This window comes from Bubalus kerabau, chromosome 17, assembly GCF_029407905.1.
Source record: "Bubalus kerabau isolate K-KA32 ecotype Philippines breed swamp buffalo chromosome 17, PCC_UOA_SB_1v2, whole genome shotgun sequence".
In the NCBI taxonomy this organism is placed as follows: domain Eukaryota; kingdom Metazoa; phylum Chordata; class Mammalia; order Artiodactyla; family Bovidae; genus Bubalus; species Bubalus kerabau.
In genome coordinates, this window is record NC_073640.1 from 17,713,704 (window position 1) to 17,741,694 (window position 27,991).

The 27,991-nt window shown below is 55.0% G+C and overlaps 3 protein-coding genes across 8 annotated transcripts in view; 1 reads left to right on the forward strand and 2 right to left on the reverse strand.

The window, feature by feature from the left end:
- Positions 1-3,158: 3,158 nt before the first annotated feature.
- VPS9D1 (VPS9 domain containing 1) lies at positions 3,159-12,797 on the reverse strand. 4 transcript variants are annotated; one of them, XM_055553465.1, is made up of 15 exons: positions 12,560-12,795; positions 10,962-11,037; positions 9,560-9,649; positions 9,293-9,455; positions 7,926-8,037; positions 7,791-7,853; positions 7,425-7,477; positions 7,229-7,316; positions 7,036-7,121; positions 6,261-6,709; positions 5,910-6,039; positions 5,500-5,708; positions 5,183-5,267; positions 3,864-3,968; positions 3,159-3,723 (listed from the first exon to the last, which is right to left on the reverse strand). In XM_055553465.1, the coding sequence occupies exons 1-15, from the start codon at positions 12,656-12,658 to the stop codon at positions 3,630-3,632; spliced, it is 1,902 nt and encodes a 633-aa protein (XP_055409440.1). In that variant the 5' UTR covers positions 12,659-12,795; the 3' UTR covers positions 3,159-3,629. The 4 variants fall into 4 exon arrangements, 3 of the variants coding, with proteins under 3 accessions (XP_055409440.1, XP_055409441.1, XP_055409439.1); XM_055553466.1 differs by having other exon boundaries at positions 5,910-6,003; positions 9,560-9,652; XM_055553464.1 differs by having other exon boundaries at positions 9,560-9,652.
- Positions 12,775-27,855, forward strand: ZNF276 (zinc finger protein 276). Of its 3 annotated transcripts, none has more exons than XM_055553469.1 (11): positions 12,775-12,904; positions 17,962-18,265; positions 18,524-18,570; positions 18,668-19,114; positions 19,984-20,062; positions 21,229-21,312; positions 25,541-25,651; positions 25,720-25,795; positions 25,938-26,055; positions 27,161-27,260; positions 27,328-27,855. In XM_055553469.1, the coding sequence occupies exons 2-11, from the start codon at positions 17,982-17,984 to the stop codon at positions 27,554-27,556; spliced, it is 1,575 nt and encodes a 524-aa protein (XP_055409444.1). In that variant the 5' UTR covers positions 12,775-12,904; positions 17,962-17,981; the 3' UTR covers positions 27,557-27,855. The 3 variants fall into 3 exon arrangements, with proteins under 3 accessions (XP_055409444.1, XP_055409443.1, XP_055409442.1); XM_055553468.1 differs by lacking the exon at positions 12,775-12,904 and adding an exon at positions 13,339-13,682 and having other exon boundaries at positions 25,541-25,642; XM_055553467.1 differs by lacking the exon at positions 12,775-12,904 and adding an exon at positions 13,340-13,682.
- The window catches only part of FANCA (FA complementation group A), a 37,828-nt gene continuing 37,690 nt past the window's right edge, over positions 27,854-27,991 (reverse strand). The window contains exon 43 of the mRNA XM_055553462.1: positions 27,854-27,990. Within this exon, the coding sequence (XP_055409437.1) occupies positions 27,883-27,990 (108 nt within the window). The 3' untranslated portion in view covers positions 27,854-27,882. The remainder of the gene's footprint in view (position 27,991) is intronic.

Genomic DNA, 27,991 nt, shown 5'->3' on the forward strand with positions numbered 1-27,991 from the left:
GCGCTTCCGCTGCTGGGGGCCCCGGGTTCCATTCGTGGGCAGGGAAGTTCCTCGTGCGTGCCTCCCAAAAGAAAAAACAGAACAGCAACGTGGGCCTCTCTGACTCGGTCAGAGATTCCAGGCATCCAGGCCCAGAGGGCCACAGCTTCCAATTTCCTTATTTTGGTTTTCCTGCCTAACTCAGCGTTAAGACTGTGTGGAGGAAGGGTGGGGGAGGGGTTCGCACCCTGGGCAGGCAAGGCTCCGCGATTTCTGGGACTCTAACCTCTCCACGCCAAATGGGACCTGACTGGGGAAAAGATTTCTATACTTTGAGAAAAATATCATAACCAAGTAGGGAATCTGACCCGAGCGGTGTTTTGCCGAGCACCAATGAACGTTCCAATCTTTCACTTACTGTTTACTTGACTCAGCCCCCTCCGGGCTCGCATCAACCCTGAAGGGACATCTGACTTAGCACACCTCCAAGTGCATCCTTCTGTGAAGGAAGAACAGCTGCGCTTTCTACGCTCCTCAGTTCACAGTGGCTTATGGTGGGTGCACAGCTCCTGCCGCTCTGTGGCAACTCCTATGGCCTTGCCCACGGCGCCCCTCCCCCACAAAGGCGATCGCTGAATGTGGTGGACACACCCTTGGAGCACATTGTTGCCAATGTGCAGGCCCATGTGTGGACAGTGTTCTGCTTCGTGTCCTGCTCTGCTGCAACACTCAGGCCCTCAGTGGCTGCAGGTGCTTGCTCTGGATTGTGTGTGCTGCTCCAGGGAGCAGGCCCCCTGTTTTGGTGGGACCCTTGAACCTGAGTAGGTCTTGGCACCGTCCTTCCATAGAGGACACAGAATGAAAATGACAGTGTGTGGCTTCCTCGGTTAGGTCACAAAAACGCCTTGTTGTCTTGAGGTGCTCACTCTTGGAACCTAGTCACATGTTGGGGGATGCCAGCAACTGTATGAGGGGCTAGATAAAACTCAAATTCCACAGAACCTGGGAATGTGAGCTTATATAATCAAGTTAAGACGAAGTCAGACTGGATGAGGGTGGACCCTAAGCCAAGTCAGAACAGTGTCTTTACGAGGAGGAAGGTTACACACTTCGAGAGGAGGCATATGATGGACACAGAGACTTGCAGCCACGGGCAGAGGCTACAAGAGCCCCCAGAGCTGGACGAGGCAGGGAAGGGATCTGTCTGGCACTCTGCCGGCCCATGGTTCTGTGGACACCTTGATTTAAGACTTTAGGACTTTGAGAGTAAACTTTTGTTGTTTTGCGCTCCCCAGTTTGTGTTGTTTTGTTATGGCATCTAGTTGTTTTGTTATGGCATCCACAGGAAATGGATGTGGGCCTCGTATGACTGTCCTCACAGCCCCAAGGCCCTTGCTGATGGCAGAGGGGTAGGCAAGTCTCCAGATGACCCTAAGCCCTGGACCCTGTCTCACCCCAGCTTGAAAGCTGACCTAGTTGATGCTGGAGGGGGGCAGAGATGAGACTTCCATACTGAATCCTGCCGAAACAGGAGTTTCAAGAGCAAAGCAAATGGCTGTCCTGTGTTTAAGCCACCAAGTGGACTGGGTTGTCACCCAGCAGGCCGCTCTGCCTCCTGTGACCTTGGGCTACAACCAGGAGTGGAGTAGGTGGGTGGGAGGATCAGCTGATACTTACCTTGGCCCAGCATGCTGCACACTACATGTGGCCCTGTCTCCCAGGCAGCACTGCCCTCTGGATTTTCCCACCTTATCTTCACCAGTCCAATGCCTAGGTTTCCTGTCTTGTGTTTTACTTTGTATTTCTTGATTTTTAAAATGATTTCAGACACTTCTTATGCTGATTAGCTTTTTAAATGTCTTCTTCTGAAGACAGACTGTTCATAGCCTGTCTATGAACAAGGCTTTTTTCTTGTTGTTGATCTGCAGGATTTTCTATGTGAAGAATCCATCATTCACTCATTCTATGGAGGGCCACGGGCTGGGAGAGGCTAAAGGACTGGCCCAGAATAACCAGCAGGAAAGCTGTCTGATCAGGGGAAGGGGCCTGCCCAGTCAGGCCTAGCTTGAGACCCACCTTTACCTCCACCTGCTCTGTGAGGGAGACTTTACAGTCCCATCCTTGAGATGTCCCCACCAAGGCCTGGACCAGGGGTATCATCCTCCCCAGGCTTCACAGCTGGCTGGGACTTGTATCCAGGGCTGGGGGCTTTCCTCTGGAGCGGGCAAGGGTGGGAGACAAGGGCAGGAATTCAGAGGCCCCAAGTTCTGAGAGCAGGGCAGGGTGAGTGGGTGGGTGCCTCCTTGTTTGTTCCTGGGGTACTGGGGGGCAGGGGACTCCTGCTCACAAAGGCTCCCGAGACAGACAGCTGCCCCAGTGCACTGGGCCTGTGCCTGCCCTTCAGGTTACGTCCACTGGTACCCTCTGGCCTCTGGAGTCAACCTGCTGGGCTCAAAGCCAGCTCTGCTCTGGGAGGTGTGGCCTGGAGGAGGCAGTCACCTCCTCATGCCTCACTTTCCTCATGGTCTCCTGCAGAGCCCCGGGATACTGTGCACATAGGATGCACAGTCAAGTCCAACTGAGCCTTTCCTAGGGACCTGCCCACTCCTCCCATGATAGGCCTCTGCCGTGGTAGGGGCCGAGGCTCTGCCATGGGGGGCGAACCACCCACCTCCTTCCCTGGCAGATGCTGTCTGGGGCTGCGGCCAGGCCACCTGTCTTATATTCTCCAGGAGCCCCTGGGTGTGCTGCCCACCTGGAGAGCAAAGCTGACTCCAGAGAACTCTTCAGGATAAGTGCTCTAGGCTTAGGTCCTGCCCAGTGATGACCTCTGACCCTACCAACCCGCTAGGCCCCACAGAGTGTGTCTAATGCTAGAGCGAGTGGCCCCTGCAAGACCCCACTCCTGGGCAGAGGGCTGGGAGGCAGGCTGGGTTTGGCACTGGCCCCCTGGGCTCTCTGGGACTGTCTGGTTCCTGCTGCTCAGCCAGGCGTGGCTGTACTGCCCAGGCCTTGGGCTGGCCAGTGGGGTGGGGAGCAAATGAGCCACGTGGAGGGAGATGCCAGTGACCTTTTTATTTCCAGTTGGGTCAGTGGCTGCCCAGGGGCCTGTAACAGTTTGTGGGCAGGTGGTGGGCTACAGGCAGGTGCTGACCCAGGCTTCGCACCGACCCCACAGGGGCTGAGTGGGGGTGGGGATTGGTGGGGGTCTCAGGACTTCCATGCCCACCGCCAAGGGTGAAGTGTGGCTCAGAGGTCCCAGACATGGGTAGATGCCCTGGGGACACTTGGGCCTCCAGGACAGAGTGGTCAGTGTCCAATAAATAAACAGCATGGTCTGAACCCACCTGGGCCTCGGGCCTCTATGGGGGTGATTAGCTCTCTTCTCGACTCAGACAACAACCTGGCTCAGGGGGCTCCAAACGTCATGGAAACGTAGGGGAGCAGAGCTGCCCTCGGCCAGGCCCACAGCCCCCTCAGTCCTCTCGTTGTCAGCGGCCCAAGCCGCCAGGATGTTCATCCTACCAGGAGCAGAGGGGCCTCCCTGAGCCCTGGGGGCCGAAGTCAGGTGGGGGCAAGAGCCCCTCCATGGCTGGCCTGCTGCCCCGCACAGGTGCCTCCTGACCAGTCCTTGGCCGGCCAGTCCTCCACTACTTGCCCAGGGCCCGCCGGGGCAGCAGCTCCACATAGCTCAGGGCACTCTGCAGGGATGTCAGGCAGTAGCCCTCTTCTCCAATCAGGTACCTGCATGGAGGCGACACGCGGGCACCTGTCACTGGAGGGGCTGCAGGGCAGAACCTCAATGCTGAGGTCCCACAGGGGCTGTCGGGGGCACCTCTGGGCCGCGTGCTGAGGGCGGGCAGGGACAGGCTCGAGGACCCCACCTCTCATGGATGAACTCCTCCAGGGCTGCACACTCCGACACCAACTGAGGGAGGCCACTCTTCAGCGCCACAAAGGACAGGATGGGCAGCAAGTCATCAGCACCACTGTTGGGGAGACACACATGCAGCCAGGAGGCTCCAGGGACCTGGGCAGGGGGGGCTTGCTCAGTCCCCAAAAGCCTGAAGCTACAGCTCAGTCCCTGGAGCAGCCTTGAGCTTGCTGGCTGCTCTCTGTGCTCCTCCCACCCACCAGCCACAGGGGATAGGGGTGGGCTTAGATCAGCATGACAGAAGATCTGGGAGCACTGAGGCCATCCTGAATGGAGACCCTGTGCTGCAGAGCCCAGGGCTGGACCAGGGAGGAACCGTTCTTCATTCCTGTGCACTTGCCCGAGCCCAGGGACAGGCTGCTGGAGTGGGAGGCCCATATTCCCAAGCAGCCTGTTCACTCCTGGGATCAGGGTCACTCATTTGCCACACCTGGTATCCCAGACCTGATGCAGGAAGCTTCTCAGTGAGGGAGTCCCTGAGGGATGGTCAAAACCCCGGTGAAGGCCCCACAAGTCAGTGCTCTCTGTCAGAAGCATGAAGGCACAGACCAGGGACTCCTGTTCCCACTTCCCGGGGAGCCACAAACCTGCAGCCACTCACCACCCTCTCTGGCTCCTCAGAAATCCTGAAGGAGCTTGTGTGGGGACTGAGACTCTGAAACACTTTTAGTTCTGGGACCCTTTCACCTGCAACAACTTTTTTGGAGGCCAGATGGTAAAATGGTGAAAGCAACCCCAGGCCTCTGCACAGGTAGGCACCACAGCCTGCCCACTCGGCTGCAAGCACAGGTGCCTTCAGGGCGACCCTGGTCTCTGGCACAGGATAGCAGGAGGCAGAGCCCTGGCTGGTGCCGAGGGTTCACCAGTACCAGGGCAGGAGACTGCCAGCTCTAGGCCGGCCCAGGTGAGTTAAGGCAGGACACGGTGGGGAAGGCCCCTACCTGCCTCCGGAGTCTGGGCAGGGACTAAGGAGGCTTCCCCAAGTGTGAGACAGAGGGGAGGCACAGGCTTCGAGAATGCCACCAGAATACAGAGGGGCAGGGCCCTGTCGTCTGCAGGGCTGGAGCCAGGGGTCTTTGGTGGCAAAGGGCCATCCTGTCCTTAAGGAGAAGCAAGGCGGAACCCCAAGCGCCCAGTGCCGGGTCAGGGTGAAGCGTTTCTGCTTTCCTGAGCCTCTGAAGGCAGCCACAGACAGGCCCAGCGCGCCCCCCCCCCTCCCCCGCCCCCAGCCCCACCCCAACCTCACAATCGCACCCTTCTGGGACTCACATAGCGGCGATGCCAGGCTGCAACGCAGCCTCCCGGGCCCGGTAGTAATCCTCCGCACAGGCGCAGATGACCCGCAGGGCCCGAACTGAGGCGCAGAAGCCAGGCTTCGGGTGAGGGGGTGGGGACGGCGTCCCAAACCGGCCCGGGGCACCGCCGCACCCCCACCCCGTGCAGGACCGGGCAGGGCAGGACGAGCACCGCTTTTGTCCCAAGGGACTCCTCCCCACCAGACGGGACCAGGCTGTGGCTCAGAGGTGCGGACTCAGGGTGCCCCGTGAGACGGGACACTGCTCTCCCTTCCCAAACCGCCCCCTCACCAATGCACTCCAGCTTCTTCTGGGGGCAGCTCTCCAGAACCAGCAGCCCCAGCTCCTGGGCTGCGGCGCAGTAGGGGTAGGGGCCCGCTCCCGTGGCCTCGGGGTCCTGCGGGAGGAGCCTGGTGGGGACGCCGATGGCTGCCGGGGGCGCATTCCTGTACAGCTCCATGCTCCGACTCAAGGCCGCCTCCCGCAGGCGGTGAACGCTCCTGGGGTGGAGAGAGGCCAGGTTCAGCGGCCCAGAGACCCCGGCCCCAGGGCAGACTGAGACCCCGCTGAGGGAGCCGGCCACGCACAGAATCCTGGACGGTGGGCGTGGCACCGCCTGCGAACCCGAAACACCTGAGGCCCGGAAGGGAAGGCTTCCGCGGAGGGTAACACCCAGGTGGACCTCGGGGGCGGGGCCCCACCTGTAGACGGCCAGCAGCAGGGGCCACAGTGGGGAGAAGAACGGCTCCTCGATGCAGGCCAGGCAGCGGTCCTTGGAGGCGGCCGTGTTTAGGCCTTCAAAAGCCAGGAGGGTGAGCGAGAGCAGCCTGTCTGCCGGGAGCAGAGCCGGCTCAGCGGGGACCTCCAGCCCCGCCCCGCAGAGACAGCCTCCTCGGGGTGGGCCTCACCGCAGGTTGCTTCTGGGCTCCTTGGGAGGGCGCTCTACCTGGCCCTGCCTCCCCTCCCCTTGAAACCCTAAGGCCTGGTGAGCCCTCATCCCTGGGGTCACAGGGTAACATGCAGCCGCCCAAGCGCCCGTCTTGGGGCCTCACCGATGGCATCGTGTATGTCCTGCACGGTGCCCTTCAGCTGCTCCAGCATAGGCTCCTTTCTCACCCCTGGGGTCTGGGGCTCAGGCCGCTCCCCAGGGCCCCGACCCCTGCTCTCAGGAGTAGCCAAGAACTGTTCTAGGTCCTCAAATGAGCTGTCCTTGCCCAGCAGCTGGGGTGAGGGAGGCCCTGCGGGGCTGCCGGGGCGGGGTGGGCTGGCGCAAGGGCCGTCTGGGGGCTTTGTGGCCAGGCTGGGCTCCAGCGGGGAAGGCATGCAGTAGAGGCTCTGAGAAGGCCGGAGCCGCCGGCTTCCAGGAGCCAGCAGCCCGTCGGCGTCGGGGGGCAGGGAACAGCAGCCGGGGGCGGCGCCCTTGCTCACGATGGGGTACAGCGCCCGGTACACCGCGCACTGGAGCTTCTTCAGGAGCTGGGAGATGGGGTGGTCGGGAACGCTGTGAGTGGGGTAGAAGCAGTGTAGAGGGCAGCCCCTTAGGGCTGGCGGCTGCAGCCTCCTTACCAGGCTCTGGGGTGGGGGCTACAAAGCCTGCCCAACCCCCCCACCCACTGGTCATGTGGCCCCACTGTGAGGGGTTTCAGAGAAGGGACTCACGGATAAACCTTGTGGGCAAATGTCCCTCCCCTCTGAGAAGGCAGAAGGCCTGTGAAAGGCCATCAGGGGTCTACTGCCCCTGCAGTCACCCCAGACCTCCTCTTTCCCTCTTAATCCTTTCCTCTGCCCGCAGCCTGCAGCCTGCTGGAGGGAGCTAAGGCCCGATACCTGAGCAGGTGGGAGACCAGGCTGGTCACCAGGGACAGGTCCCCTGGGCTCCTCTTGAGCTTGGCCTTCCAGAGCTTTGGCCAGTCCTGCAGGACAGGAGCCCTTGGGAGAGAGCCCCGGGAAGCCCCTCCTCCCTCACCAAGGCTGCACCCCCGGGACTAGACCTCCCCACCCGGCCCCGCCCAGCACTCACATGGTCTTGCTCATACTCCAGGATGGCAGCATAGAGGGCCCGCTGCTCCCGCTCCTCGGGGGTCAGGGCAACCTGGCTGCAGAACCTCCTGGAAGGAAGGACAGGTCTGGGGACCTCAGGGCTGGACTGGCAGGCGCGGGAGCCCCCACCTGCTCCCCCACCCCCCAAAGTCCCGGGACCTGAAGCAGGGACGCACTTGTTGGCAGCCTCCTGGAGCCGCAGCCGGCGCTCTTCCATCTTCCTCTGCAGCTGGGGCAGTAGAGTCAAGGCCCTTTCTGAGTGGCATGTATGGACCCCTGGCATCCCTGAGCCCTGCCGGCCATGGGCCGGTGGAGTGGGTGGAAGAAGGCAAGTCCTAGTCGACCTGAGGGGTGGAGAGGAGTCTGTGGGTGCTGGGAGGGGCAGGGTGGCCTGTGCAAAGGCCAGGAGGCAAGAGGAAGCAGGCTGGGCAGGAACCACTGCCCCCCGCCCCCCAACAAGGATGCTGGGCTCTGGCACCTCTCCTCCCTGCCTCCTCCCTCAGCTTAAGCCTCTGGACCCCAAGGCTGGATGGAAAGGATACTGTGTCCTCCCGGGCCTTAGCGATCACCAGGTTCTCCATCATCTGGCGCTGCAGGGACAGGGTCTAGGACAGGAAGAGGGAATAAGGCCTGCCCCCCTGGTACCCCCACTCCACATGGTCCTGGGCCCCACTCACCAGGGATGTCTTCTGCATGGCCTGGCTGGGGTCCAGCCGGGCCATCCGGGCCTCATAGGCAGCCTTCAGCTTCTGATTCTGCAGGGAGGCCTCTTCCAGGGGTGTCAGCTCCCTGAAATGGTGACAAGCTGCTGGCCAGGCTCCAGGAAGCCCACAAACCCTCCAGTCATCTGAGGACCCCTCCTGACCCTCCCCTGAGGCCCCAAGGTGAGGAGGTGGTGATGGGGGCCAGCAGAAATGTAAAGGAGAGAGGACATCTGGGGTGGATGGGAGACACTTGCCCCCCTGAAATATGGCCCTATTGCCTGGACTCCAGACCTTTAAGCAACTCAGTTATTTGAGTTTCTGAATAGTATGAAACTCTTTGAAGGCACCATGTAGGCTAAACAGCTAGTTTGCAGCCCACGAAAGGGAGGTCACAGTACTCCATAACAGCCACTGACAGCCCTTTCACCATCCAAAGTTTCAGTCTAATATCTTCCTGCTTTCATGGGTGGGAGGAGGTAGGCTGTGGGGCACAAGACTGTCCTGGGATGGGAGTTGGTGCCTGGCCCTGCCCCAGAGCAGCACATGCAGAGACAAAGTGAGCAGTGGCTCAGAACCTGCAGCAGGAGGAGCCCGTCCTCATGCCTACCCTGCTGGGGTTCTGGCATTTGTGTCTTGGGGTCTTTCATCAGCTCTAGAAAGAAAATTGTCTTTCTCTCTTCAAATAATGCTCCTCTTACATTTTCTTTGTCATCTGTTTCTGGACAGACCTTCCATGTCTTTTTCATCTTTTCTTTTTGTGTGTGTGAGCCATTCAGGAAAACCTTTAACCTTTTATCCAGTTCTCTAATTCTCTCTTCAGCTATGTCCACTCTGCTGTCACAAACTTGTACACTTCTTTTTGGGTCCACGTGTGTATTTTTACAAGAGAATATAATTTGTTTCCATTGTTTTTGATTAGTTTTAAAAAATAATTTCAGTATTTCTTATTACTACTTGGTTCTTACTTGACCTCTATTATAAACAAGAGTCAGATTTTACAGTTTCTTGTTCCCTAAAGGTATTTTAAAACTTTCTTTTTATTTCTCTGAATATAGAGCGCATGACTGTGTTATAATCTGTGTCCCATAACTCTATCTGAAGAGTTTTCAGGTGTGTTTCTGCTACTGCTCAAACTTCTTTTTATGTATGGCTGTCTTTGACTATGTACCACTCATTTCATGGAAGTTGAAGGTGCTTTTCTCCAGAGACAATTTGCATTTGCTTCTGCTAGGCACCAGGTTATTTCCATTCTAGGATTCCTTTCGACTAAAGCCACCACAGTTATCTCACCGTGCCTCCAAACCCAGGCTTAGCCCACATGCCGTGCTGTCCCATCTTACTTCTTAGAGCTTTGTGACTCCACGACCTGAAGCTTCTGGAAGATCTCAGGTGGCAGGAACGGAGAGAGCTTCCCTCCCTCATCTGAGTATACCCGGCGGTGTCGACTAGCAGGGGAGGGCACGGGTGCAGCCACAGGCATGGCTGGCCTCAGGCATGTTTTCCCTGTAAGACACGTACAGCCACGGATCCTCACAGGTGCCCCACTGAGCCAGACTGAGCCAGGGCGGGGGTGGATGACCCAAGAAAGCTTTCTGCTGGACACCCACCAAGCTTGGCAGCTGTTGACTGGGCCCTCTCCAGACACTGCTCGGCCAGCTTCAGCATCTTTGAGGTATCAGAGGTCACAGTTTCCCCAGCTTCTGGGGAGCAAGTGACAAAAAAGATGGTCACCATCCCCTCTGTCACTGGTCAGATTCTTGCTGAGATACAAACAAAGGCACCCCCTCTCCTCATCTCGGACCACCTGCCCTCTACGTGGCTATCCTGTCCTGCCTGGACCATGAGAGCCTTTTCTCTAACTAACCTAGCCTTTTCTCCCATGGACAGCTTCACATGTACTTACAGCCCCTCCTCCAGGCGGGCCCTGCAGGCAGTGTGGCTGTTTCCCAGAGATCATTTCCTCACCCATCTCCAGCCCCCCACCTGCATCCCATGCACCCCCGGGGGCGTCTGTTCTCTGCTCTGCACTCCCTCCTCAGGAATCGCTCCTGTCAGCAAACTCATGCTGGAGGGGCTGCCACCTGACAGTCTCCCATGGACCCCACCAGCCTCAGCTCCTGACCCACCTCCTACTGCCTTCAGGGCCAGCCCCTCACTACACCCTAGTTCAGCTGCCAGATTTCCACTCATCCACTCATGTGCTGCCCTTCCCCAAGGGTCCCTGACCCCTATAGTCTTTCCTCTGGGACATCCCCTCAGGGCCTCTCCCACCATGCCCTACTCCCTGTGCTCAAAGCTCTGCTGAGCTCCCCAGGGCAGTGCTCACTGTGGGGACAGCCACCTCCCCTTGACCATGTCAGGCTGCCACACACCCGGAGCAGACCATGCCCATGATGGAGGCCTCAGCTTCTGCCACCTCCTGCTCCACCTCCGGTGCTCGCTTGCCCCCAACCAACCCCAGCACCTCACTGCCCCCTGAGAAAGTCTGCTGAGGCAGATCTTTAGAGAACATCCCCTAAGCCCTTCACTTGCCCACCTCCTGGCACTCCCACCACTGCTGTTCCCACTGTGGGAACCTCCTGGAGGCTCTGCTGCCATTCTGGCCTCTGCCCACAAAGCATCCATTGAGCTCCTCATGCCAGAACAGTCCCAGGCCCACCCAAGGCTCTGCCTGCCCCAACCGCACCTCCCTCTCTCCAGACTGCCTTGTATCTGACACCCTCTTCGCTGCAGGGCCTCTGGGCCGCCCCAGCCCCCAACCATCATGTAGTTCACCCCTCCCAGAACTGGGGTTCAGCGTTCAGTCTGTGGTCGCATCCCCACCCATCTCCATACTCTGAGTCACAGCAGCTGTCCCTTCCTGCTCCATGTCACACTCATGCTGAGTGTTCAGGTGTTCACCTGCTAATGACCAGGCAGGTAGGACATGGGACACGCCCAGGTCTGGAGCCCAGAGACCCATCAAAGGCCAAGATGTCTGCAGTCTGGGCAGCACAGGAGAAGCTGTACCTTTAGTGGCCTCCACTTCTTCCAGCAGCACCTGGGAGATGTAGTGGATGCTCCTCAGGTATTCTGTATATGCCTCCTGTGCCCAGGGAAGAGAAATGACATAGGTCATGCCATTAGAGGCAAATAATTCCATCATGTCTGCTTGGTGCCCTTTTGAAAACAGCAACCATGATGCCTGCTTATCTCTGAGATACACCTGCATTATCCCAGCTGGTTAGCTGGTAACTGCTCTGCCTGGGGCACAGAGAATAACCCTTTTTTCTAGACTTGAAGCTGGTGTCACTCCTTTCTCTCCAGCACGGAAAGGAATGGAGGTTCTCATTCAGTGGGTCAAGGAAGCAGCACTGGCGGGTGCTGCCGTTTCCACTCTATGCAACAAGTTCTTTTTCTGTATAACTCAGGGGCCATTCATTCAGTGGCTTTAAAGAAATATTTCCTGGGAGGTGAATCAGGGACTGTGTTGTAAATCTTAGAGTCACTTTCTGACTCAGTCTGGGAAAACCCTTTCCTGAACCCCAGTGTAAGAATTCCCTGGGCACGCAGGAGTCTATGCCACTAGAATGCTGGCACTTTCAAACGTGTGACCCTCCTAGTCAGGGCTGCCTGACAGAGCTCAGGGCATTTGGAATGACAGCATGGGGCTTTGCTTTTTGTTTCGTTGCATCCCAGTTCTCCTTGCTGCTGCTAAGTTGCTTCAGTCGTGTCCGACTCTGTGTGACCCCATAGACAGCAGCCCACTAGGCTCCTCTGTCCCTGGGATTCTCCAGGCAAGAACACTGGAGTGGGTTGCCATTTCCTTCTCCAATGCATGAAAGTGAAAAGTGAAAGTGAAGTCGCTCAGTCTTGTCTGACTCAGCGACCCCATGGACTGCAGCCCACCAGGCTGCTCTGTCCATGGGATTTTCCAGGCAAGAGTACTGGAGTGGGTTGCCATTGCCTTCTCCGCCCAGTTCTCATTACCCACCTTTAAGTCTACACTTCACATAAAGATAAAATGGATTCCGGGAAGGACTTCTGACTTGTGAGGGCATTTGCTGCCCTAGGATCCCGACTTGGGAAAGGAAACGGATGGAAGACCTGAACGCCTCTTCCCTTGGACGGCCCAGAGTGGCTCCGCCGGCTTTTCCACGCGGTTGCCACCCTTAGGATTAACACTCGTTCTCAGAAACAAGCCGCACCCCTCCCCCGCCGGCACTTCCTACCAAACAAGCTCTGAAGGCGACTGGAAAGCCGCAGTTACCCTCTTCTGCGTACCGTCCCCTTTGGGAATCTGACTAAATCTACAGGGCCCGCCTCCGAACTACACAAACACACGGGACTGTCTGCCAGATACACTTCGGCGGGCGGCCTCACGGCACCTCCTGAGTCCCTTCACAAATAAAAACGCCTCGACTCCGACCGAATTGCTAAACAGACGGGGTGGGGGGTGGGAAAAGGTCGGGAGCTGTCCAAGGTCACGGCCCAAGCTGGAGCCGGCACCCCGGAGTCTTCAGAGAGGCCTGGAGGCGCCCTCCCCGCGGCCCCGCCCTCGCCCACGCCCACCAGGCCGGTCGCTGGTCGGCGACCGCCCCCGCCAAGCTCTGCTCCGCCCGCCTTACCCGGGGCCGGTTGCCGGTGTCCAGCTCGATGGCCCCGTTGGCTAACTTCATGGCGCATTGCAGTGGCTTCACAGAGCCGTCCCCGGCCGCAGCGGCCATGGCGCCGGCGGGGGAGGCGGCGGCGGCCGAGGGGCGGGGCCGCCGGCTCCAGGCCCGGAACGCAACGTGTGCAGGACCAGGTGCCGCCCGAGCCCAGGACCATCGGAAAAGGCGGTACCAGCAAGGGCCCACTTCCGGCAGCCCCGCCCCGCCGGCGAGGTGCGCGCTCTGCTCCCGGGGCCGAAGGGGCGGAGGTGGGGGTGACGGAGCTCTCAAATAACCTCCTTACGCTGTAGCCAAGAGCGTGTAAGTGCAACTACTGCTGCCCGCACTCCACGTCGGTGACAGGCCAATCGCGTAGACCGCGTCCCTTGCCCTCAGGCCGTGCTGCTTGGCCCTCCTCACTGCGCCCCTCCCCTCCTCACTGCGCCCCTCCCTTCCTCACTCTGCTCCTCCCTTTACGCTCTCCTCGCCCTCCTCTCCGCTGGTCATCCCGCCCCATTCAGTTCTCTTCATCCTCCTCCTCCCCACCCCCCCGCCCCGCCCCTCCCCTCCCTCATCGCCTCGGCCCGCTTCCAGTAAGTCCTGCGAAGCCGAGCGGCGGAGTCGAACGGAAACGAACGAGCACAGTCCGCCTAGCGGACGAGAGGCTCCGGACGTCCTACCTCGGCCCAGCTAGCCGAGCGGGGCCGAGCGGGGCCGAGCGGGACCGAGCCGGGCGGTGCGGAGCCGAGTGGGGCGGAGCCGGGCCGGACGGAGCCGGGTGGGGCCGAGCCGGGCCGGACGGAGCCGGGTGGGGCCGAGTTGGGCCGAGCCGGTTCGGACGGGGCGGAGCGCTGGGGCCGAGCTTAAGCAGTCTCCACGGCTATGAAGCGGGACCGGCTCGGGCGCTTCCTGTCGCCCGCGGCGTCCCGGCAGCGCGGGAGTTCGGGCCGCGGTAGTTGTGGCGGAGGCCGGGCCCGGGGCCGCCCCGCCCGCAGCGGTCCCGACGTGGCCGAGGCGGCTGCTGTGGTGGCGGCGCGGCTGGGCTGGGGCCCGGCGCGGCCCTGCGGGGACGCGGGCGAGGACGGCGCAGACGAGGCAGGTGGGTCCGGCCGTCCGGTCGCGAGGGGCGGCGGGTGGGACCCCTGTGACCGTAGAGTGCCCCCGGTGGCCACCGGGACCCCGCGGGACCCCCGGCCCAGGGTGTCTCAGAAAGCGGACTAGGCCTCCCCGCTGGGAGAGGTGAGGCGGCCTCCCCGGGACGCCGCAGTTGCGCGGGGTGCTCTTTCGCAACACGGCTGACCCGTCAGCTCCCCTCAGAGCTTGCGGAGTAGTTTAGTGCTCGAGTCGTGCCGTCTGTCGGGCAGGCCTGGTTTCAGTCGTGGTTTTGCCCTGTGCTTTTCGGATAATGGCTGAATCTCTCAGGGCCTCAGCTTCCTCTTCGTTAAAACAAAACTAAGGATTAAGCATAGGAGTGCCTGGGCCCCCCCGCCTGACGGACTGTAATGGGGGTTAATATGCACTTGGTCTTAGTGTCATGCTTTTGCCCCCTCAGAAAAGACTTCAAGCTGCTCTCCTATAATTCCGGGGCAGAGAGGCAGGGGCATCGTCTACTCCTGCAGTCAGGAGTAGATACCCCCTGGAAAGCAGTGTGTGGACGTGACTCCTTCGCTTCTGGTCTCAGGGGAGTGGTGTGAAGAGGAATGAAGTTTCCAGCTCAGTTTATGACGGTTCCATAGCTGTGGAGGCATTTATATACTCAAACTTTTTTTTTTGAGAAAAAAATTTGATGTATAGTTGGCACATAACATGATGTTGGTTTCAGGTATGCTAGCTAACATCCGTCACCACTCGAAGTTAGCAGTCTTTTCCCCTTGTGATAAGAACTTATAGGATCAACTTTAAAGAGCTCTTAGCAATTTTCAGATATACAGAAAAGTATTATATTGCAGTAACTATAGTTACCATACGGTAGACGACGTCACCAGGACGTGCTTTATAAGTAGAAGTTTGCACCTTTTGATCACTGCACACCACATTTCAGCACCTCACTCCCCTTCTTTCAACTAACAATATATTTTCTGTAATCATTAGTTCATGATTTTCTCTTTTTGTAGATTCCACATGTTAGTAACATCATATGGTATTTATCCTACTCTATCTGACTGATTTCACTTAGTATAATGCTAATAATGTCCATCTTTGTCATTGGAAATGGCAGAATTTTCTTGGTTTCTAATAGCTGAGTAAATATTCCTATGAGTATATATGCCACTTTGTTTATACATTCATACATTGATAGACACTTTGGTTGTTTCCATACCTTGGGTATCATAAATAATGCTGTAGTGTATATAGGGGTGCATGCATGTACCTTTTCAAGTTAGTTTTCATTCCCTTAGAATAAATACCGAGCAGTGGAATTGCTGGACTGTATAGTAGTTTTATTTTTAATTTATTTAATTTTACTTAATTTATTTTAAATCTCTGTACTGTTTTCCATAGTGGCTCCACCAAGTTATATTCTCACTAACTGTACAGGGGTTCCCTTTTCTGCACATCCTCACCAACACTTGTAATTACTTGTCTTTTTGATGATGGCCTTTCTGATAGGTGGGAGGTAAATGTCTCATTGTGGGATTTTTTTTTTTTCCTCATTGTTTTGATTTGCATTTCCCTTAGTACCCTTGCCTGGAAAATCCCATGGATGGAGGAGCCTGGTGGGCTGCAATCCATGGGGTTGCTAAGAGTCTGACATGACTGAGCGACTTCACTTTCACTTTTCACTTTCATGCATTGGAGAAGGAAATGGCAACCCACTCCAGTGTTTTTGCCTGGAGAATCCCAGGGACGGGGGAGCCTGGTGGGCTACCGTGTATGGGGTCGCACAGAATCGGACACGACTGAAGTGACTTAGCATGAAGTAATGTTGACCACCTTTTCATACACCTGTTGGTTATCTGCACACCTTTAGAAAGAGGTCTCTTCAGAGCCTTTGCTCATTTTAAAAATCAGATTATTTTTGTTATTGAGTTGTATGAGTTCTTTACATATTTTGATTATTAACCCCCTATGTGATACATAACTGGTGAATATTTTTTCTTATTCAGTAGGTTGCCTTTTCATTTTGTTGATGGTTTTCTTTGCTGTGCAGAAACGTTTTAGTTTGACATAGTCTCATTTATTTATTTTTGCCTTTGTTGCCTTTGCTTTTGGTGTCAATCCAAAAAATCATCTTCAAGACCGATGTCAGGGAGCTAACTATTATGTTTTGTTACATGGAAGTTTTATGGTCTTTCAAGTCTTTAATTCATTTTGAGTTGAGTATGGTATAAGATGGTCTAGTTTCATTCTTTTGCATATGGCTGTCCAGTTTTCTCAACACTATTTGTTGAAGAGACTGTCCTTTCCCCTTTGTATCTTGGCTTATTTGTTGTAGATTAATTGGCTATATATACATGACTTTATTTCTGTACTGTCAATTCTGTTTCATTAGCTTATGTGTTAATTTTTTTTTAACTAAAAATATTTATTTAGCTGTGTTGGGTCTTAGTTGTGGCATGCAGGATCTTTGATCTTTGTTGCAGTATGTGGGATCTTTAGTTGTGGCAAGTTCCCTGACCAGGGATTGAATCTTGGCCCCTTATAATAGGAACGTGGAGTCTTAGCCACTGGACCATCAGTGAAGTCCCTTTATGTGCCTCTGTTTATGCCAGTACTGTACTGTTTTAATTATTGTAGCTTTGTATTATAGTTTGACGGAGAAGGCAGTGGCACCCCACTCCAGTACTCTTACCTGGAAAATCCCATGGGCGGAGGAGCCTGGTAGGCTGCAGTCCATGGGGTCGCGAAGAGTCGGACACGACTGAGCGACTTCACTTTCACTTTTCACTTTCATGCATTGGAGAAGGAAATGGCAACCCACTCCAGTGTTCTTGCCTGGAGAATCCCAGGGACAGGGGAGCCTGGTGGGCTGCTGTCTATGGGGTCACACAGAGTTGGACACGACTGAAGCCACTTAGCAGCAGCAGCAGTATAGTTTGAAATCTGGAAGCATGATGCCTTCAGTTTTGTGGTTCTTTCTCAGAATTGCTTTGGCTGTTCAGGGTCTTTATTGGTTTCATACAAATTTTAAGATTGTTTTATTTTTGTGAAAAATACCAATGAGATTTTGATAGGGGTTGTTTTGAATTTGTACATGACTTTGGGGAGTATAGACATTTTAACATTGTCTTGTTAATTAATGTCAGTTGTCTTATTATTTGATGTCAATTAATTATTCCACCCCATGGTCATGGACTACTTATTTGTGGTTTCAGTTTTTTTTGTCAGTGTCTTATAGGTGTCAGTGTACAGGTCTTTCATCTCTTTGGTTATATTTATTCATAGGTATTTTATTCTTTTTGATACAATTGTAAATCTGATTATTTTCTTAATTTCTAATAGTTTTTTATTAGTATATGGAAATCAACTTTTGTATATTGATTTTGTATTCTATAACTGAATTTGCTTATTCTAACAGTTTTTCTGGTGGAGTCTTACAGAATTTTCTCTATGTAATATTATACACAAACAGATTGTCTTGCTTCTGTCTGTATGATTTAAGTGGTTTTTATTTTTCTTGCCTAATTGCTTTGGCCAGAATGTCCAGTACTGTGTTGAATAAAAATGGTGAGAGTGGGAATCCTTGTTTTGTTCCTGATCTTAGAAGAAAGCTTTTAGCTCTTTACCATTGAGTATGATGTTAGCTTGGGGCTTGTCATGTATGGCTCTTGTTATGTGGTGGTATTTTCTATCTGTATACAGTTTATTGAGGATTTTATCATGAATGGATATTGAATTTTGTCCACTACTTATTTCTCCATTTATTGAGAGGAGTATGATTTTTATTTTGTTAATGTGTGTCACATGAATTGATTTGGGAAGGTTGAGCCATCCTTGCCTCCCTGGAATACATTCCAGCTGATCACTGTGCATGATGTTTTAAATTAAGTGTTGAGTTCAGTTTGCTGTTACTTTGTTGAAGACTTGTACATCTATGTTTATTAAAAATAAATATTATTTTATTTTCTTGTTGTGTCCTTGTCTGGTTTTAGTATTAGAGCAATACTGGCTTTGTTTTGGAGGCATTTAGAGTTCTTTGAAAGGATTTTCCACTCAGAATGGCCTCCACTGGCCATTCTCCCAAAAGACTGTGTGTTCATCTGGGAGCTTGGAGCCAGAGCCCTGCCTCTGGCCCAGACCTGGACTTGTATCTAAGGGGCATGTCTGGGGAGGTCCCACTCCAGGAGCTGGGGTGGGGGGCTGGTGGAGTGTGGATCTCACTTCACCTGGGAGCTGTGTTCTGCATGCCTGACGTCATGTTTCCTGTGCTTGCCCAGGAACAGCCCGGGCCCTGGCCATGGGGCACTGTCGCCTTTGTCATGGGAAGTTCTCCTCCCGGAGTCTCCGCAGCATCTCCGGCAGGGCACCTGGGGAGAGCTCAGAAAGGCCACCCCCTGGGGACCGTGTTTTCATCCGGGATTTCCAGCGCCTCCTGGGTGTGGCTGTCCGCCAGGACCCAGCTCTGTCCCAGTTTATCTGCAAGAACTGCCATGCCCAGTTCTACCAGTGCCACGGCCTCCTCACATCTTTCCTGCAGCGAGTCAATGTTCCCCCGACAGGCCGCCGGAAGCCTTGTGCAAAGTAGGCGCCCCTTCCCTCCTTTGCTGGGGGCGTGCAGGAGACCCTGTGAACAGGGCTGCATGGGCACAGGGCAGCCCGGGTGCCTGGTGAGGCAGACACTCATGAGCACCAGTGCGCTGGGTGTGTCGGGAGACTGACCGGAGAGCACAGGGCGGGGAGGGCCTGGTGGGTGGCCTTGGAGGAAAAGGCTCAGCCTGCACACACAGTGGCCACTGGGCCCCATGCTTGCTCTTGGTGAGCAGCCCTGCTCCTTTGCAGGGTCGGTGTCCAGCCACGGATGGGGCCGGCGGAGGGAGCATGTGTGGGTGAGTGCGCCCCCAGGGTGGGGTGCAGGGTGGGTGGGAGGCGGGGGGACCCAGATGCTGACTGGCCACGGGCTGGCGTCTCTCTGCCTCTCCTCAGTGGACCTGATTGCTTCGAGCCCCCAGGGCCTGCGTGGCTTGGTGGGGTGGGTGCACAGACACGCGGCCGGCTGCGGGGCCCTACCTAGCCTCCAGAGGACGCTGTCCTCCGAGTACTGTGGTGTCATCCGGGCCATGTGGGGCTGCGACCAGGGCCATGACTACACCATGGACGCCGACTCCAGCTGCGGGGCCCTCTTGCTGGACAGTGCTTTGGGTGTCAAGTGGACATGGGACAAGGATTCAGCCCCGCGACTCCCCCAGCATCGGGGGTTCAACCCCACCGGGGCTGCCCCTCAGAGCTCCCAAGGCAGAGCAGCTGCGGCTGGGGCTGAAACCGAGACACTCCCCAGCATGGACACAAGCCGGCTTCCTTCAGATGGTGACCCAGTGGGGCCGGGGCCGGGCCCCCCGTCTCAGCCAAGCCTCCCCCCAGGTGGGGCCCCAGGTAGGCGGCTCCTCTGGGCTATATGATCAGTATTCCTGGTCCTGAGCCGGGCAGGGCCCTTGGCAGGAAGTGGGTGTTGCGGTGGTAGCAGTGGTATCATGCACAGAGGGGCCAGTATAGTAACCAGGGAAGCCCTGGCACCGCCTCATGTGCGTCTGACAGCAGAGAGGGGCTGAAGACCCCGTTTGAGCGCCTTCCTTCAAGGCATGCTCACTTGCAATCCAGGCGTTCCTCCAAGCCTGCTTTGGGCCAGGGCAGAGGGTGGAAGAGCATTGGGCCTTTGTGGGGCATGAAGGCAGCTGGGGTCAGGGGTTGTCCCGAGCCAGTGCAGGTCACTGCCTGGGCCTGTCAGTGCCCTGTGGGGCCTGATCCCGTCCGTGGCCCTGTGTGTTGGGTGCAGCTGTTCACCAACGTGGTATTAGGAGGGCTGGGCCAGCTTCCTACCCACGTCTCTCAGCTTCCATGTGGGTGCCAGGCTGCTCCTGCGAGTGATGTTTGCCACTGGATGGTTCAGAGTGAGGCAGTGCTCATGCTGGAGGGCTTCACTGTTCTTAGAACTGCTTGGAGTTTTGAACTGTGTGCCTGCAGTACTTGGATACCAATGATCTTTTTCGATGTTCTGAAGCATCCCAGAGTGACTGGATCTGAACCTCTGGGGCAGGGCTGGATTTGCTGCTGTTGCTACTGTTGGCAGGACATGGGGGTGGCATGGTGGGCTTGGCTATGCAGGTCTTGTGGGCAGGGGGGCCAGGAGGTGAGTGGATTTGGAGGCATAGGAACCCTAGGTGCCCTGTCATGCCTGTGGGGAGCATTACCACGCTGTTCCCCTGGGGTGACAGGTGACTGGAGTCTTGTTCTTTGTTTCCCAGGGCAATTGGGTGAGAAGCAGGTTCCATCTCCAGCCTCGGATGATCGGGTAAAAGACGAGTTCAGTGACCTTTCTGAGGGGTGAGAGAAGAGTGGGTTTACATAGCCTAACATTCCTCCTTGGCAACCCAACGCCACCATCCCAGGGGCTGCAGCCTGGCTCTCACTGGCCTCCCACTTTCTCTTTTGGGAGGAGGGGAGTGGTAGGGGGTGCTTAACAGGCTTCCATTTTTGATTGGGGGCACTTCGGACCTGATGGAGCTGCACAGGGGGCCCAGCCAGGTGTGGACATCACTCTGTTTAGATGGTCCTCTGGCTGCTGGCTCATCTCCGCCTCCAAGGCTGAGTTTTATGCCAACCCCAGATGTTACTAGAACAGAAGCCAGCCTCTGGCTGTTTATCATGGTGTTTGTGGTGTGGAGTAGAGGACAGACCTTCTAGAGTCAGGCAGGACCACCTGTCTGCTCCTGGGGCCACCCCCTTCCCGGTCTCCAAGATCAAATCTCTCAGGGTGGAGGCTGCATGCCAGCTGACCTTTCCACCCTGCCTTGTGCACTGTGGCTGGATCACAGATGTACTTTGTCCAAACAAGTAGAACGACAGCGTGATTTTTGGTGCCAGTGACAGATGACCCAGGTGTTGGAGGAGAACCAGTGGGTGCCAGAAATCCACCCCCCACCCCAGGTCAGGAGGCTGTGGCTGTCCTCCAGCCACCAGCCATCCTTGGGCCTTTATCCGTGGGGAGGGTGGCAGCCTGTAGGGGCAGCTGAGGCATGCCAGCCAGGCTCTGTCTGCAGACTAGCAGAGCTTATGTCGTGACTCACATTTTAGGGTAGAGATTACAGACATGCAGATCTTTTTCAGGTCTTTGTTACCCTTTGAAATCACTGACAGCTGGCCTGTCATTTGGGCAGGTGTTTCTAGTTACAGGAGTGAGGTGACATTCTAAAAGCCCACTTCCTGCGAAGCTACCTCTTGTGAGGGTCTTCCCCTCTGCCTGGGGCCCCGTAGGCTGACTCTTTCTGAGTTTGGGGTCCTGGTGTGATGAGAGGCATGGCTTACCGGGGATCCTCAGCCTGTGACCCTGGTTTTCCCTTTCTGTTAGGAGATGGTATTAGAGGATTGGGGATTTTAGGCCTTCTGAGAAGTAAAACATGTAGTGTGGGGATCCACATGGTTTAGACAGGAAGTTTCACTGCCTCTGTCACCTGCTCCAGAGCATTGCTGAAGGTTCTCTTCTTTCCTAGAGATTTCCTGAGTGAAGATGAAAATGACAAGAAGCAGAACACCCAGTCCTCGGATGAGTCCTTTGAGCCGTACCCAGGAAAGAAGTAAGGGGATGGTGGTGCCATGAGCTCCCCGGGGTTTGGGGGGGTGTCCAGTGGGTGACCTGAAGATCTGCACCTGCCCTGGGGGCAGCGGGGACCAGACGGTGGCTTTCCCGTCTGCCTTGGTCAGCACATGCTCTGTTTCTCTAATGGCCTGATGTCACCAGCCCAGTGAAGGGTGGCTTCTGGGTGACCCAGAAGGACTTTCCCAGTTCAGCACAGGGACCTGGCCTACTGCAGCACTGTGAATGTGATCTGTCCACCCACCTGTGTCTGCTCTGGTGGCCTCTGGTCCCCCGCTCACCTTTTGCCTTCTGTGCCCAGGGCCTTGGCGACATGGCCACCTGGCCCTGCAGTTGCTCCGGATCTACCTCTGGCCCTGATCCCTTGTTGAGGCAGCCCACCTCCCACAGGGTTTTGTGTTCTTGCTCTGTGGGTGCTGGCAGAGGAGGCTGGTTATCACTGTGTCACCCTGGGCCCAGGAACACCCAAACACCTCCAGTTAGTAGATGCCCAGCTTGGGTCTTTGATGTAGAATGAAACCACACCATCAGCCAGGAAAGTGCAAAACAAAATGGAGAAGCAGGCACAACTTCCTTTTTCCTTTGTGGGTGGAGACAAGAGAGGTGGTGGCTCGGGAGTCCCCAGTTGGGATGTGGGACTGGGTCACTGCCCTCGAGTGGGCCTGAGTGGACAGATGCTGCTGGGCCAGAGCGGGTGTCAGGAGGGCCAGGATGGAGGGGCCAGGTCTGCTGCAACAGGAGCCCTTGCTCTCCACCCTGATCTCCATGGGCCCACCTCTTAAGTCCTGCTGCCAGCAGTCCTAGGGCCACTGGCATGGGGTTAGGAGAGGAAGAGGCCCTGCCCTGCCCTGCTCCAGGTGGAGACGGCACGCAGGCGGCCCCCCTGCCCTGGGTTTCCGGGAGGGCGCACAGACACTGCAATAGGACGGGACACACCAGGTATGTGTTCAGAAAGAAAGAAAGTGGAGTCACTCACTTGTGTCCGACTTTTTGTGACCCCATGGACTGCAGCCTGCCAGGCTCCTCCATCCATGGGATTTTCCAGGCAAGAGTACTGGAGTGGGTTGCCATTTCCTTCTCCAGGGGATCTTCCCAACCCAGAGATTGAATCCAGGTCTCCCACATTGCAGGCAGACGCTTTACCGTCTGAGCCACCAGGGAAGCTGCAATGTGTTCAGAGGCCTTGGTCAGATGGAACGTTAGTGGAAGTTGTACCTGTGGGAGGCTGGAGCTCTGGGCTCATCCCTGACGGCCTCTTGGTGCCTCCAGCACCACAACACGAATGCCTGCTGACGTCCTAGGATGTGGCCTAGGTCCATGTGACCTTGCAGCACACGTGCCTGTCGAGGTCCTCAGCCACGCAGACAGAAGGGGACACCAGCTGCCAGGGCTCCCACAGGAGCCTGAGTGGCCACGGGAAGGAAGAGCACCAGCAGCCCCAAGTTGGGCCTGTGAGCGCCATCCTCCCATGCCTGCAGGGACCCCGGCCCCTTGTCCTTTAGGGACGCACTGGGAGACATGGAGGCTGCTCCTGCTCTCAAGGAGCATGTGATGTGGTGCGAGCACCAGGCACAGCTCAGCTCTCACTAGGTACCTGAGCGGCACAGCAGCGGAGGGTGGAGGCCAGGACCGTGGCCGGGTGGCAAAGAATAGTCATAGACAAAGAAGGGGAGGAGCAGCCTGTGCAGTTGTTGAAAAGGTTCTTGTTAATATTACTGTTTGAAGAGGAAAACAGCTGTTCATGTTTTTAATTGTGGTAAATTAATACACAGCAAAGGTTACTGTTTTACCATTTTTTAAGTGTACAGTTCACTCCCGTTTCAGAACTTTTACAATGTTGTGCTACCGTCAGCACTGTTTCCAGACTTTCACCATCCCAAACGCATCCTCGTGAGGTAGTGACTTCCCTGTCCGCCCCTCAGGCCCTGCCCACTCCTAGTGTAGGTATCCATTTTGGGGACTCTGTGTGTCTCTTTCCCACTGGCTTCTTTCACTCAGAATAGGGTTTTTGAGATTCATCCATGTTGTGACCTGTCAGTTTGATTCCTTTCTTTCCTGGTGGTCTAGTGGTTAGGATGCCACATTTCCACTGCTGGGGACATGGGTTTGATCCCTGGTCGGGTTGCCATGCAGCATGGTATGGAGGGAACACATTTTGGCTGCTGTCAATGGTGCTAGAAAGGTTGGTGTAACAATTACCTGTTTGAGACCTGTTTTTGATTCTTTGGGTCCTATGGTACTTTTAACTTTCTGAGAAACTGCCATAGTTTTCTACAGCAGCTGCACATTCTACATTTCCTGCTGCCGATGTACAGGGGTTCTGATTTCTACACATCCTCACCAAATCTTGTTATTTTAGGTCCTGCTAGTGGATATTAAGTAGTATCTCATTGTCATTTTGATTTGCATTTCCCTAGTGATAGTGATGTTAAGTAGCTTTTCATGTTTGTATCATCTTTGGGGAAATGTCTGTCCAAGTTCTTTGGCTGTGTTTTAACTAAGTTGTTTGGTTTTTTTTGCCACTGAACTGTAGAATATATTTTGCCCTTTCTTCACTGTCTTGAAGTCCACTGTTCCTGTTTTTACTTTTTTAGTTTACTGTGCTTTTGGTGTCATATTCAGGAGAAACCATTACCAAGTCTAAGGTCATGGAAGATTTACCCATAAGAGTTTCACAGTTTTCACTTAGATTTAGGTCTTTGATCCATTTGAGTTATTTCTGTGTATGGTGTGAGGTATAGATCGACCCCACTCTTTTGCATGTGGATATGTGATTGTCCCAGCACCTTTTGTTGAACAGACTGTCCTTTCCCTAGTGAGTGGTCTTGCCACCTTTGTCAAAAGTTAGTCGATTGTACTTGCAGGGGTTTATTTCTGGTCTCTGTTTCTTGGTATGTATGTCTGTCTTTATGCCAGTACCATGCTGCTTTGATTACCGTAGCTTTGTAGTAAATTTTGGAATCAGGAAGTGTGAATCCTTCAGCTTTGTTGTCTTTCAAACTTGTGTGGCTATTCAATGTCCTTTGAAATTCCATGTGAAACTTAGGATTTTTTTCTGCTTTGTAAAAAAACACAGAATTTTTATAGGGATTGAATGTATAGATTGCTTTGGGAGATTATTGCCATCTTTACAGTTTTAAGTTTTCCAGTTCATGAATATGTGTTTCTACTTGCTTAGGTCTTAATTTTCACAGCATTTTCATAGTTTTGTGTACCAGTCTAACTTTTTAAGTTTACTCCTAAGTATCTTATTTCTTTTGATGCTATTAAAAAAATAGTTTTCTTAATTTCCTTTTTTGGACCATTCATTTTAAGTGTGTAGGAACAGGACTGGGTTTTAATGTGATTTTTCCACCCTGCAACTTTGCTCAATTTTTGTGTAGGTTCTTTAAGGTTTTCTACATATAACATCATGGCATCGTGAATAGAGGTAATTTTCTTTTCTGTTAATTTAGATGCCTTTTCTTTTTCTTTGCCTAATGGCTCTGGCTAGGACTTTTAGTGCTGTGTTGAGAACTGGTGAAAGTGGGCATCTCTGTCTTCCGATACTAGAGGAAAAGCTTTCAGTTGTTGACCATCGAGGATTGCGTCAGCAGTGGCTTGTCATTATGGTCCTAGAAGTTGACTTCTGTTCCTGACAGATTGCCTTACATTCCTGGATCTAAGAGGTGTGCATGTCTCTTTAAGACTTTGAAGGACACCAAGGGGGAAGCTGCTCTGTTTGGCCTGGTCCTCAGGGCCCTGTGAGACTGGCTGAGGTGCACAACCCCATGCTTGGAAGACAAGGTCCCCACTGCCTAGGGTCTGCAGTAGGGGGACAGCAGTGGGTGTGGAGCTCCGCACTGGTTGCTGAGGGTCTCCTGGCAGGTTCCAGGAGAGTGGATCTGGATCTTCTTTCTAGCTTCCCCCACTCCACTATTTTCCCTAGTGTCTCCAAAGTTGTGTTTTTGTTGTTGACAACAGGGAGTGACACTTGGCCCTGAAGGCCCACTCCTGGGTCCTGAGGTGGCAGAGCAGGGCCTCCACCTCCCCACAGAGTCTTTTTAGCTCTGGTGGCCAAGTGTCAGTGTGAAGGCCAGGTGGTCAGCATGGGGACTGGAGGTTAGCCCTGGAAATCCAAAGAAACTACCTCAGTGTTTAAAGAAAAATGAACACTGTGTATGCAAAAGGTCAGAAACATTACTGACCAGTGTTGTCTTTTCTTCCAGGGTGTCTGGTAGGAAGAGTGAAAGCAAAGAAGCCAAGAAGTCAGAAGAACCAAAAATCCGAAAGAAACCTGGGCCTAAGCCGGGCTGGAAGGGCAAGCCACGGTGTGAGAGGTGAGGGGCTGGAGCGGGGGTTGTGCAGCCTGTGGGGGCCGTGGCTCCACGTGTGCTCTGCATTGCAGGGAGGAACTGCCCACCATCTACAAGTGTCCGCACCAGGGCTGCACGGCCGTGTACCGCGGGGCCGACGGCATGAAGGTGAGGGGGCTCCCAGGAGAGCGCACCCCCAGCTCTGCTGACAGGGCCTGCCTGGGTCTGTGCCTTTGCTGGGAGGAGGCACGCGCGCTGCTCTGGTGTGTTGGCCAGGCCGGGGGACTCACGCCCCTGGTCCCTCCCACAGAAGCATATCAAGGAGCACCACGAGGAGGTCCGGGAGAGGCCCTGCCCACACCCCGGCTGCAACAAGGTGTTCATGATCGACCGCTACCTGCAGCGCCACGTCAAGCTCATCCACACAGGTGTGTCCCCTCCCCTGCAGATGGGGCTCCGGGGAACTGACACTGAAGAAACCCTGGTGCTGTCCTGTGAGTTTATTGTGGTCTGTTTTTACATCATTGTGTGTGTCAGTTGCTTAGTCATGTCTGACTCTTTGCGACACCATGGACTATAGCCTACCAGGCTCCTTTGTCCATGGGATTCTCCAGGCAAGAGTACTGGAGCGGGTCGCCATTTCCTTCTCCATTTACATTATCACTGGAAGAAAATGATATATGCTTTTCAGATTATAAAAGTAACCCAAAGCACAGGGAATGTGGCGCCCGTGATCACCGCCATCAGCATGTGAGGTTACTACCGCTTCTCTCTGAACATGCGTCCACGACCTTGGACTCGTGTGTGCCTATGCTCTTCATTGCTGGTTCTGCCCAGAAGGCAGCTCTCGCGACCTGCAGCCCCCACGTCCAGATAGTCCATCCTAAACGATATTTTTCCTCTGTTGATCTTTGTACAAATGATTGACTTCCTCACTCTGATTTGCCCACTTAATGGCTGGCTCACAGTCCCTTGGTTTCACAGCATTTCATGTTGTGAGTGTTCTTGTCTGTTAGTCCAGACACAGTAATTCCCTGGTGTCGGGTCAAGCTGTTGTAACTCAGTCTGACCACAGTCGTGACCACGAGCAGTTTTTATTTTCAGTACAGAACAGTCTAGACCTCACAGTTTCAGGACGATTGCTCCTAGTCACAGAGGAGCCTGCCTGTGCGGCTGTGTCACATGTTGGTAGATGCGCAGTGATGTAGGAGAGAAGCATGTGGTGTTGCTCCAGGTGCATGGCTGGGGGTGTGACGTTCAAGTTTTGTTGAAAAGCTCTTGTAAGACTGACTGCCACAGTGGGTACCCCTGTGGTGGGGACAGTCCCTAGAGTAGCAGTAGCTGTAATCAGTCATCTGTGAAATTGCACTGATTGGGCTTCCTCTAAGAATTGGTGCTCCAGAAAATAGGAGGTTTAGGGAAACATGCTACAGCCAAGTGACGTGGGTCAGAGCTGTGTCACCTGTGAGTCAGGTGCTTGGGCACCAAGGGGACAGTGTCAGGGCCTGTGGTCACTCCCTATCTGGTCCCCAGAGGTGCGGAACTACATCTGTGATGAGTGTGGACAGACCTTCAAGCAGCGGAAGCACCTCCTGGTCCACCAGATGCGCCACTCGGGAGCCAAGCCTCTGCAGTAAGTGGGGGTGGTGGCCCTCCCGCTGGCAGCACCCTGGCCCTGGCTCACTGCCCCCATCCCATAGGTGTGAGGTCTGCGGGTTCCAGTGCCGGCAGCGGGCATCCCTGAAGTACCACATGACCAAGCACAAGGCTGAGACAGAGCTGGACTTTGCCTGCGACCAGTGTGGCCGGCGGTTTGAGAAGGCACACAACCTCAACGTGCACATGTCCATGGTGCACCCGCTGACGCAGGCCCCGGAGGCCCCGCCCAGGCCCGCAGCAGGACAGGTGGTGAAGGCTGAGCCCACCTGAGGGCCTGCCTGCCCTGAGCTCAAGTGGTGACTGAGGTTCAGGCCTGTGCGCAGAGTGGTGCCCTGATGCATCCCCACTATGCGTGCTGGGTGGTGATGGTTCAGTCTACGGCTTGCGGGGTCTTGTGGCCTCTGCTCTGGGACCAGCAGTTTCTTCTCCTATAACCAGAGTGACTTGGGCCAGATGCAGATTTTAGAGAACTGATTCCTCTTCCCCACTAAAGCAATTGAGATTTGTAACCCACTTTTCAGGGCAACAAGAGCTCCGTGTCATGCTTGTAATAAATTATTTACCGAGGAGCTGGGCAGTGCCCTGTGCAGACTGGGTCAGAAGAGTTGGGGCTCCTGGGAGAGATCGGGGTCCAGCACAGCCTGCCGCCTGCTCAGGAGGGCAGCACTCACTTCCGGGTCACAGTCTCCACTCACAGCCAGCAGC

Coding starts and splice junctions, on each gene's coding strand:
- VPS9D1 (XM_055553464.1), bottom strand. CDS start 12,658: ATGGCCGCTGCGGCCGGGGACGGCTCTGTGAAGCCACTGCAATGCGCC. Junction 11,038..12,559: donor ACACCGGCAACCGGCCCCGG/GTAAGGCGGGCG, acceptor CCCTGGGCACAG/GAGGCATATACAGAATACCT. Junction 7,854..7,925: donor CCATGCAGAAGACATCCCTG/GTGAGTGGGGCC, acceptor TTCCTGTCCTAG/ACCCTGTCCCTGCAGCGCCA.
- ZNF276 (XM_055553467.1), top strand. CDS start 13,466: ATGAAGCGGGACCGGCTCGGGCGCTTCCTGTCGCCCGCGGCGTCCCGG. Junction 13,683..17,961: donor GGACGGCGCAGACGAGGCAG/GTGGGTCCGGCC, acceptor GTGCTTGCCCAG/GAACAGCCCGGGCCCTGGCC. Junction 25,652..25,719: donor GGCAAGCCACGGTGTGAGAG/GTGAGGGGCTGG, acceptor TCTGCATTGCAG/GGAGGAACTGCCCACCATCT.